The sequence below is a fragment of the Polypterus senegalus genome, chromosome 17 (assembly GCF_016835505.1).
Source record: "Polypterus senegalus isolate Bchr_013 chromosome 17, ASM1683550v1, whole genome shotgun sequence".
In the NCBI taxonomy this organism is placed as follows: Eukaryota; Metazoa; Chordata; class Cladistia; order Polypteriformes; family Polypteridae; genus Polypterus; species Polypterus senegalus.
The window spans coordinates 91,496,871-91,508,373 of NC_053170.1; the positions used below are offsets into that span (position 1 = coordinate 91,496,871).

Genomic DNA, 11,503 nt, shown 5'->3' on the forward strand with positions numbered 1-11,503 from the left:
TGGAGGCCAAGAACTGCCTGCATTTTAATAAATCATTTACATTTCTTGTGTGCTACAAACACCACCAACTAGTGATCAGGCATGTGCCTGTAAAATGCCATGGTACGGAAGTATAAATCAGTCTATAGATGCCATTCTGGGGTTCTTTGTGAGCTCCTGGTATATTCTTTACCTTGCTCTTGGAGTAATCTTTGTCAATCTGCTACTTCTGAGGAGGGTCACAATGGTGTTACACGAGCCAACAGACAGTGGACTAGTGGTGTCCACACTCTTTACAAATGGTTTTGTAACCTTTCCAAGCCTATTGTCCCTAAGGCGCTCAGAAATCTTATTTGATTGAGACATGGCACACTTCCATAAACCTGTGTGGTGAACATCAGATTTTGATAGTGAAGACCCTGATTGATGTTCTTTAAATAAAACAGTTGCCCCAGCATCCCATTGATTGGAATTCCTGACTCCCCTTCAAATCAACTGATAACCCTAGAGGTTCACACACAAGTTTGTCACATTGGATCCTTTTCCTCCGTAAGTAAATGTTTTTGTGTCATTTGTTGAATTTGGTTCTTGTAAACATCTGAGCATGTCTTGCGTCACATTCATGCGGAAATGGAGAAAATTCTAAGGGGTTACCAAACTTTGTAGCCTCACTGTGGCTGTCTCACCCATGCTTTACATTTGAGTGGCATACTGCAGTTTAGATGCCTGATGGCAGTAGATGTCAGCTTCTCAGGTATTCCACGCAGATAAGTCTTTTGTCACCAAGTAAATGCTTGTATTTTCTGCACTGCCCCGTTTTCATTTTTATCTGCACAACACCCACAAAAATCTGATGACTCATGCCTGGGACCTCAAGTGAGCCACACATGTGCCGTTAGATCCCAGCCCCACCATCAGGTGTTTCAGCCTGGGCTGCTGCTTGTGTGCTTGTGCGGGTTCAGTAGGGTCATCTGGAGAGCGGCTGGCTGTGCTGTCCCCTTGACTCATTGTCCACTCCTTAATTGCTACTCTTACTTGACTTTTGGCTCGCTTGCAGGTGGGAGGAGGAGGAGGAGGAGGAGGAGAAGGAGCACGAGTGAGGCCCCTTGCCTCGAGTATGACAATAACAATCAGGGCCTGGCGCACAGCTTGACAGGGTTGGACAATGAGCCCTGCATCCCCGGTGAGTGGCAATCTGTTGAACATGGACTTTCTAATGACCGCTGTCTGGATGGAAGCTGATTAGTGTGTAGGGACGAGGTCAGCCTCATTTAATGCATTGGGGCTGAAGGAAACCATGATGAGTGTCCTGAATGGATCCATCCTGTCATCACCACTGCCAGAAAGTCAAAATGAGAGTGAGTTCTGCTGAAAAATCACTGTCCTTTTGCAGATTTCCGATTGAAGAATTAGCTACAAGAGTGCTTAAGTTGCCTCCTCTCATTAGCTGCAGCTGTTGCCCCCATGCCCGCATTGAATAGAGGATGGGCACTGTCCAGTTTATCACGTTTCATCACTGTAATGCCAGGCAGATAATGTGCACCTGAAAACAAACTGTTTATTTAAAGATGGAGAACAATTCAGAAGACAAAACCAAACTTGTATATTGTTGTGATGTGCTTTTGGCATTCACAAGTGATAAAAATGTAAAACTTAAAATATGCCAGAAAGTAACAGAAAACAAAAAAACGAAAACAGTTCTTTTGGAATAGCAATGTGGTAACCTCATTGGCTAGAGAAGATACAATCAGGCCAAATTTGGATCAGAGTGGCACAATTTCTTCCTGGCATGAGTCATGTCTTATTTTACTGGTCTTGTTTTCCCCTCAGTAGTAAAATTTAAAAGGAGAGGATTTAACCGAGGACTCGACATCATTTGAACTGAGTGCCTCCATCCAAGTGTGAAGTTCATGTTCAGTGTCTGCCAGCTCAATGCTACTTTGCTAAGCCTTCCTTCTCTGTGGCCCAGGACCCTCCTGTGTGATCTGTGCCACTGCACGGAGGTCACTCTGCCTGTGGCCAAGAGTAGATGAAACCAGCTTTATTATGGTCTCCTCTGAGAGCACAATGTTGGACGTCTGGAGAACATCAGTTGTGAGCAACGCTAAATGAAAATTAACAGGGTGTAACAAATGATGACAGTCTCTCTTATAGTATGAGTTGGCCCAAGAATGCACACTCAATGCCCATTTTTATGAACTGGTGCCCACTAGATGACTCGTACCTGTTCTTCTCCATGTGCCTTAGGCAGGGCTTCAGTGTAAGGTGCATTACACAATGATGAGTGACCTGTACCTCTTCACTTCTGGGCCAGACTTTGTCATTTGATAATGGTTTGCTTCTCAGAAGCTTGGAATATTTGAAACACAACTTGTAAAAGCTGTTCAGGCAACCAAATCAGGGGGGAATCCATCCACCGTCTCTTTTGATGGAGTCACACAGTGCACTCACAACATCTCTGACAGGGCCTGATGTGTTGGCATAGCGGCACATTCTGTAATCCTCATCACTTTGAAGGTAATTTATGTAAACAAGATGTCCCAGGGAGGGATTATCAGTCTTCACATGGGGTGTCTACTGGAATAGGGCAGCAGTAACATAGTGGAAAAAAATTGTATTCCATCCCAAAATGACATTTTAGAATGTTTAAGGGGCAATTGTAATCAGCGAGCGTGTTAAAATAACACCAAAACAACTAAAACAAACCTACTGAATCCCACAATGCAATGCAATACAATTTATTTTTGTATAGCCCAAAATCACAGAAGTGCTGCAGTGGGCTTTAACAGCCGCTGCTTCTTGACAAACCCCCCCAGCCTTGACTCTCTAAGATGATAAGGAAAAACTCCCAAAAAACCTTGTTGGGAAAAAATGGAAGAACCATTGGGAAAGGCAGTTCAAAGACAGACCCCTGTCCAGGTAGGTTGGGCATGCAGTGGGTGTGAAAAAGAAGAGGTCAATACAATACACAGAGCAGAACACAAGTAATCCTCAATACAGTGTAAAAATAAAAATATTACAAGTACGGAGCAGAATTTAACAGTAGATGATATTGCATAATATGATTTGGATTTGTTTAGAGTCCTGGAGACCTCAGCCATCAAGCTGCCATCCCCTATTGGCTATTCCACAGCTGAAACAACACTGGGCCAGCCAATCCGATGAAAAGACCCCTCTACCTGACGATTCCTGCGATACTCCATAATATAAATGTTGGTGGGGTTAATATAGTGTATACATGAAAAAATGTGTTCTTCGGCAGGCGCAAAAATTCCTGGAATCAGTCAAAAAAACAATAGTAGAGAGAGTGTAGGTATCATATGCCTACAGTTTGGTTTACCAGTCTGCCCAGTGGCATTGTGCTGAGTCGATTGAGTGCATATTTCTGCTGTTTACTCTATAATCTGACTTTTTTTTTTTTCCTTCAAGCCAATAAGGCAGATTTTCAAGGGAGGTTGATGATTGCATTTTTTGATGTTGACCTACTTGTTCCTAGACTGTTAATCAGTTACATTATAGTGAACTGTATACTGAACTGTTCAGGTGTCTGCAGGAAAGCGTCTGGAGAAAATGTCTGGAGAAGTGGCGCATTCAAGACTGTAGAACGTACCACGCTATTCGAATATAGTTTTAATCTATAAGAAAAAAATTTTGGCATAAAGTCACCCCAGACATGTTATGCTGCAATACTTCTGTATTTGACATGTGTTTCACACATCACTTCCTCGATCAGCGTTTTTATAATTTTTATTGGTTAGTTTGTATTGTCATTTATAAAACAGTTTTTTTACTGCACTGCTCTACTTTTGATTAACAGATGTACTAACAACTAGTGCTGAATTAAGACCTTTAGAGTCCCTAAGCACTTAAAAGATATTGGTGTCCCCATGTATACGAGCTGCACTCACTCTCAGTGGACGACTGAACGGGACAGCCGGCATGACCAAAACAAGAATGATCACTTGAGCCTCAGTGGACCATGTGCCAGTTACCAGATTCAAATTTAGTTGTATTCCCAAGATTAATATATATCATTAACTTATAATATTACTTATGGAAAAAGATGATCCGCTGTGGCAACCTTTAAAAGGAGCAGCTGGAAGAAGAAGATTAACTTCTATTATTACTATTTTAATATATAATGTTTTCATTTAATATGGGAGCTCCTTTTTGTGGAGCCTGGTTCAACGTACTATTTGTGGTTTTGCACCACATTGTCCATAGTAAATCTGGCATTGGAAAATTCCTCTGGTGTCCAAACTTCCCTTGATGTCCTAAACATGCACTTAATTTTACTTAATGGTTAATCCAGTCCTCTGAATAAAATGTATAGTTTTGTCCTGGTAGGTTCCAGTTGTTGCATGAAGATTATAGCGTGATTGGAAGTGACACCCCCCAACAAAGTTATATCCAAACAAGATGAAATTCACAAACAAGTAGATAGATTGATAGATAGATACTTTATTAATCCCAAGGTGAAATTCACATAATCCAACAGCAGTATACTGATACAAAGAAACAATACTAAATTAAATAGTAATAAAAATGAAAAAAATTAAAAATAAAAAAGCAGACAATAACTTTGAGTAATTTTAGCATTTACTCCCCCGGGTGGGTGGAATTGAAGAGTCGCATAGTGTGGGGGAGGAACGATCTCCTCAGTCTATCAGTGGAGCAGGACGGTGACAAAAGTCTGTCACTGAAGCTACTCCTCTGCCTGGAGATGACACTGTTCAGTGGATGCAGTGGATTATTCATGATTGACAGGAGTTTGCTTAATGCCCGTCGCTCTGCCACAAATGTTAAACTGTCCAACTTTACTCCTACAATAAGTAAGCACAGGACAAGCCCATAAATTGAGAAAGAACTGTAAGAGTGTGAAGCCTAGAAACAAATAGACACAAGATGATTCTGATCCCTTTCGGCATCTTACTGCTCCTTTTTAAAGATACCACCTAATCAGCTTTCTTCCCAGCAACCCACATGCCACACTGAACCTGCCCTGGGCAGCTGGTATTTGTATGCCATTCAAGTAGTGCTGGTACAATTGTACTGGCCCATAGGCTTCCTCAGTTGTTAGTTATAGGAGTAAATAAAATAACACAGTCTTTAAAAGCAAGTTAAATCCATCCTTTCTTTCGTACCATAAATTTTTTGTTTTACTATCTCAGCCATGGTTACAGGGAGGGATGTATGGTCTCATGTATGACTACCATTCTAAAAGAACACATTCCCAAGGAACATGCGCCCCCTGCTGATTACTGCATTCTTTTAACAGACCGTTGAAGCCTTTTTTTGATTAGCTTCTCAACATTTGTAATACTCTACAAATCAATCTAACCTGAGGTACATGTTTCCACCTCCTAGTTCCACAGCCAGACCACTGACTCACCAGAATGTTGTCGGATGCTTTGCAAGCACCCTTCTTTGCTTGGCTTTACCCTGAGGCATGTTCTGTTCGATTTATAGTGGATTGCCTGAGCTCATCAATTGCTGCTTTCTCACGTTTTTGCGCAGCTCAGGGGTCCAAGTCAACAGTAACTGTGCATTGACTTCAGTTGCTACAATGACCTCTAGACATCCCTTGACTTTGTCCCAAATCTCCACCCAGATGTCCTGAAAAGTGAGGGTGTTGAGACCTAAGGCATACCTTACAAAGAGGCTTCAGTTGTCACTGAAGAACCCGTCGTCTGCATATTAGTGAACTGCTTCATTCCCATTGCATCACAAGGTAATCAAAAAATGTGAAAATATCAGCAAGTGGTAGGTTTGGAGTTTGAGAAGCAAAACATTCAGAGTGTATTTGTCAATGGGCCCCGCTGACAGAACACATCATAATGTGTGGCTGATCCTCAAGATGTTTGTCTGTTTTTTTTTTTTTTTGATATTTTCAACCTTCCTTTATTTCTAGGGTTGGAATCCAGGGAGGAGTACAGGGCAGATCAGGGGAGACTGAGGAGTCTCATCTCCACAAGCAACATAGACCTGGAAGAAGATGAAGATGAGGAAGGCAGACCCCTGCAGCTGCTTCACTGCGGGTCACTGGCGGTCTGAATGTGCACTATATTGACTGACGCTAAACCACCCATCCTCCTGAAGCTGAGGAGCCTGGTGCCGGATTCCCTTTTTCAATTTTCAGAAAAGATGTGCAGGTCTGGTCATGAGCACTGTTGCCTTGTTTCTGGGCGAGCAGGCCAATGTTGTTAGGCTCCCTTTGCTTTTGGCCTGGCCTGCGGCATTTCTATTGTCCTGTGTGACAGATGGCGGAAACGCAGCCAGTTGCCTTTCATTTCTTCTTGTTTTTTGTTGTTGTGTTTTCATCAGTGGCGTTGCATTCTGCCCCATCAGAACAGGCCTGAGATGTCTGCAGCCCGTGGACAAGCAAAACACACACTGGCGTGGTTTCTCCCGTGAGGCAGGCAGGTTGAAGAGCAGTAGGCTGGCATGCGGCCATGTCTGACTGAGCAGATGCCACTGAAGGGTCCCTATACCTCCATCCGCTGGAGCCTGCTGCCTTCTGAGATTCTGGTTACTTAAATAAGTTGACCTTCCGAAATCTTGGAAAGAGAAAAGGGGAATACGAATCATGGAATGGTGCCATTATGATGTTTGTTGTTTTAAGTGCACTGGAGTCCACATCACAATACTGAAAACATCGTGGAGGTGGCTGTAAGGACACCGAATGTTTAGCAGCCTTCTGTTTGGCCAGTTGAGGTGAAACTTGATGAAGTTTTATTCAGTTTTCAGGACAACAGGCACACTGCTAGAAGTTCAAGTCCCAAGTGTGACGACACGGCAGGTGCTCTGAGGTTGCAATGCCTGGTAGAAACTTCACACTCATTACAGGAGCTACAAAGCCAGAGGTAGACAAACTCGGTCTCAGAGAGCCACCTGGGCTGTGAATTTTCATTCCAGTTGATCCGAGGAGGTAAACAGTTTGTAAATCGGAGCACTGAACTGTTTGTTTGGAAAGCAGTGATGAGTAAATGGGTTTGGCCCCATCATTGTCATCATCATCATCTCAAAGGGAGTTTTGATTGTGAATGAATCTGGCAGCTAAGCCTGAGACCAAGTTTGCCCACCCTGGTGCTAAGCTACCTCTGATGCAGCAGCCATACTGTATGTCAGTGCAGGCACTTCCAGCTCCAGGGTCTTGGGTTGTGGCGAGTCCCTAATATATTCATTCTACATTAAAACCACCACGCAAAGCATGTTTGCTTATATTAATTTAAAGGAATATTTGCCCAAAATTTATATTTTTTATGTTACCCTTCTGGTTTGTAATGATGGTGGAAAATAATTTTTACTCTCCTGTTTCCATGGAGAATAGAGATTCCCTGGTTTATGACAGAATAGAAGTCAATGGTGACCAGCATTGGACAACAGCAAAAAAAAAATCAAAATGTCCTCAATAAATTCTCGCATTATTTGTGCCGCATAATCCACGTTTGGTTGTTAAGTCAAATGCTCACAACGTCCCAAGCACATTCCTTTTAGAAAACGCTCGGTCACACTCAAACATTTGAATTGAAGGCGCACCTCCCCTTTCCACGTTTACACTGCATTTACATCCACTAATGGAGTACCTCTGGGAAATTGAACAGGTGAATTGGTGAAGCATCTGAGATGTCTACAAGTCTGAGGCAGACTCTCTTCTTGCTTGTCTTTGACATTTAATCTTTAGTTATGAACGTCTCTCTTACTGGGCTGGACTTGTGACCAGTGATGAGTCCGGTGTTTGGGAAGGTGGGCCTTCAGTTCAAATACTCGTTCACATCGGGGTGCCTTGTGTTTTAGTTCATGAGAGAGACTTTCGGAAATGATTTGTTTAGCAGTAGTTTAGTAAAAATACATGTGTGTTGGACGTGAGCAGGCGCTGGATGACTTGACCATGTGGATTATGCAACTCGAGTACCGTGAGATTTTTTTAAGGACTTTTTAATATTGTTTACTTTTGTTCATGGTTGGTCACCATAGAGGCATCGTATTTCATCATAAGCTTTAGCTGTCTTCTCCATGAAAGCAGGAGATTAAACATCCTTGGCCATCACTGCAAACTACACAGGGTAAGTCATACACAATAAAAACTGGGTGGAGTATTCCTTTAACCTGAAGGCTTCGTGTGCCACATTACTGCCAGCATTTAATTGAAATGAAAGCTTAATGTACCACACGGCTGCTGCTAATCATGTGGAATCCTCCATTACTCATTTTCTTTTTAATTTTCTATCTGCTAAATCCCTGCTGCTGCTTTTATTTCAACTTGAAATCCACACATCACACTGATGATGTTATCCATAGCAACAGATCGCACTCACAATCCTGATGATTTTCTCCTTAATGGGAGCCCTCGTCGATCACATTGTGTGTCATTTTCATTCAAACTGAACCCTTCACGTAGTACACTTTAAGCTTACTTTTATTCTAACCAAACCCCAGCATACCACATGTTTGCTGGTCTCCATTTTATTTACGACCTGCCTTTAACACATTTCTTACGCAGGTGAAAACTGTCGTGCCGCAGTGTCGCCTCCCTTCTGTACTACGTGGCTGCTGATCTTCTTTCTCACTGAACCTTTCCATTAGCACAGAGTTTTCTGATTTTCATATCCAAACTCTCCCCACGCTACTTTGTGATTTTCATTCTGACTAAAGCTCTCACAGCACAGCCATACTTGTGCCAGTGTTTATGTGGGTGTGTGCCCTGCAGTAGGCTCAGGCCACGCCCACGACTGCTTTCAGCTCCACATCAATTAATGCTGACAAGGCATGGATGGAGCTGCACCAAAGTGCTGCTAATGTTTATTCTTACCTGAACCTTTGTGTGCTGCTTATTTTCATATAGATTTCAGCCTTTCCCTGTTGATTTTCATTCTAACAGAAGCCCCTGTGTGCTACACTGCCATTGATGTTCATGTCAGCTGAGACCTGCGTCCTACACTGCTGTTGCTACACTTCCATCCTGTTATAGTTTGCCAATAAAAGAACAAACTAAGATGAATGGAGGTGACCAGGAGAAGAAATATCACAAAAAACAAAGCAAAAGATTAATCCAGAGAATCTATCTGATTATCAGAGTCAATTCACAAACAAAGAAATTAAAATCAAAGCCAAAAAAAAAGGATTTAATAAACACTGTGAAAGAGCACAGCATCAGGAATACAGAGAAGGGTAATGACTTGATGTCACCAGCGACCTTTTAACTTGTCATGTCCGAGATGCACCCTGGCCACCTGAGAGTGCATTTAGATACCATCTAGACTAATTAAAGGTGGCACCCAAACAAATTGAGATGTCATCAAAAAAATTCATAACTTATTTGAAAGCAACATTTTAGAAAGGAAGAAATTCATTCTGTGACCCAAAAAAACATATTAAATGTCTGTAAAATAAATAACACGAATAACAGTACGACCACTCCGAGACCCTCACACTCCATACTCGCCCTGTTTGTTATGTAATACAGACCCTCGCACGTCACTACCGCTCGTGAGTGCACTAAAGGCAGTTTTCACCTAAATTTCCGGCTTTGTGTATCGCACCCCACAACGGTGCCCATTGCTGCTAAGTGTGCCTCATAATTGTGTCCACATTGCTGCTCATATTCACATTTTTGGAACTTTCCTTTACCTTGCATGTCCCATTCTCGTCATATATTCATTAGGCAGTCTCCTTCTTTTATTTCTGGTATCCTTGGACATTTTGTAGTCTTATATATGTAGGAAGACTTGGTGCAAGGATGAAAATGTCTCTGCTTGTGGGTTTCCTTTTCTCACGTTAATCTCAGCGTATCCCTTGCGTCCCCTCCTGTAGCGGAGAGAAATCGCCCGAAGCAGACATTCCCGCTACTGTGAAGTGCCGTCATCTTTTGTTTTATATCCATTTAAAAGCACACCAGTGGGCTCTTGCCGTCTGTCCATTTGTGACCCCTTACGGCCAGATTCGATCATTGACCTCAGTATTTGTCTTGTTTTTTTTTTTTGCCTCTATTATAACGGGTGCTTACAAAACCTGAGGATTTAGAAAAACCTGAAGCCTTTTGAAAATAAGCGTCACCGCCAGATGGCAGCATCTCCGGCGCAGGTCGTCACAGCATCTCACACCCAGCCTCTTTTATGCGCTCAGAGTACAGTAATCCAATTTTTATTTTACAACTTGAGGACCATTCCAGTGTACAATGATAATAAACGACCTAAACAACTGTCCGAAAATGGTCGCATGGGTGTTGCTAGCATTCAGGTGCCTAGACATTGAGCGTTGTGTGTCCGGCAGAGGGCAGACCTGCTCCATGATATAGAACTCGGTGCCCCCAACAGAAACGCGTTGTGACCAGCAGAGGGCGGGCTTCTCAAAGCAGGTCTTACGTCACAAGTACCGCCCATCCCTCGGACTGCTAATACAGATTTGCACCCGAGCGCGCCTGCCTTTTTTTTAAACATATAAAGCTCGCTCTTTTTTGGTTTATTGCGGTTGCTGATGCCACCTGCGTGTCGGCACAGTTCGGCCTGGTGTTTCCTTCTCTCCCTTAGAACTTAAAAGCAATGGGGTGTCCGCTCGTGCATGTCCTTTAGAATTTCCGTCTGTTTGCAGCCAGCCCACCAGCCCCAACAATACCTCACGTTACACACCGCACTGTGTCTTCATTTGCACTGCACCAAATCCATTAAACAAGACACCTAATCTGGAGTACTAAACCAACAATAAATAAACGATCCACTTTTCTATTGCTATTTTCTTTCTCCTGTTTTTTTTTTCATAGTTTGATCCTATATTTGGAAAATAGGAACCTTTATATACTTGTGTTGCTTCTTTTCTCTTATTGGTCACAGTTTGCTCTTATTATTTATTCAAAATAAGAAAGTATGTCATTCAAGTAAAAAGTAAGGACAGTATAAAGGCTGGACAGGTCATCCCACCATTTGGCAAGTCTGCTCAATTCAAAATGAAGACAATGTCCTAACCTGGGCAGCCTGCTAGAATGTGAAGCAGGACTCCATTCTTTATTACAATACATGGCAAAAAGAAGGAGGACCCCCAACTCCCAAATGACTGAGTTCAAGTATTCATTATTAACAGGTGCATCAGACCCGCACACAGCCTCCATTCGCAGGAGAACAGATCGGACTGAAGACCTCGGTGACTTTAAACAGGGCACCGGCATAGGATGGCATCTTTGCCACAGGTCAGGATGTGAAATTTCTGATCTGCTTGATCTTCCAGGTGAACTGGAAGTGCAATTATTGTGAAGAGGAAACTTTGAGAAGCAACAAGGGCTCAGCCACGACATGCCACCATTGGACTCTGGAGCAGTGGAAGTGTGTTCCCTGGAGTGATGCGCCATGATCTGGCCGTCTGGTGGGGGCCAGCAGAACACAGCCCTCTGATGCCTACTTGAAATTGTCAGGGTTTGGTATCGACTCTTCCATTCAAGTGAAGAGGAGCTCTAAACCCCCTGAGGAGAGGAAGGGCATGAGAAGCTTCAAAGATGCGTGTGCGACAGGTGAGCAGGACGACCAGGCTCCTT

The 11,503-nt window shown here is 42.9% G+C and overlaps 1 protein-coding gene across 5 annotated transcripts in view; it reads left to right on the top strand.

The window, feature by feature from the left end:
• Positions 1 to 10,709, top strand: part of rnf157 (ring finger protein 157) — a 70,056-nt gene extending 59,347 nt beyond the window's left edge. For 3 of the 5 annotated variants that reach the window (XM_039739667.1, XM_039739668.1, XM_039739669.1), the window contains 2 exons: positions 1,037 to 1,162; positions 5,891 to 10,709. In XM_039739667.1, the coding sequence (XP_039595601.1) occupies positions 1,037 to 1,162; positions 5,891 to 6,033 (269 nt within the window). In that variant the 3' untranslated portion in view covers positions 6,034 to 10,709. The remainder of the gene's footprint in view (positions 1 to 1,036; positions 1,163 to 5,890) is intronic. The other 2 variants (XM_039739670.1, XM_039739672.1) reach the window with 1 other exon arrangement.
• The last annotated feature ends 794 nt before the right edge of the window (positions 10,710 to 11,503 follow it).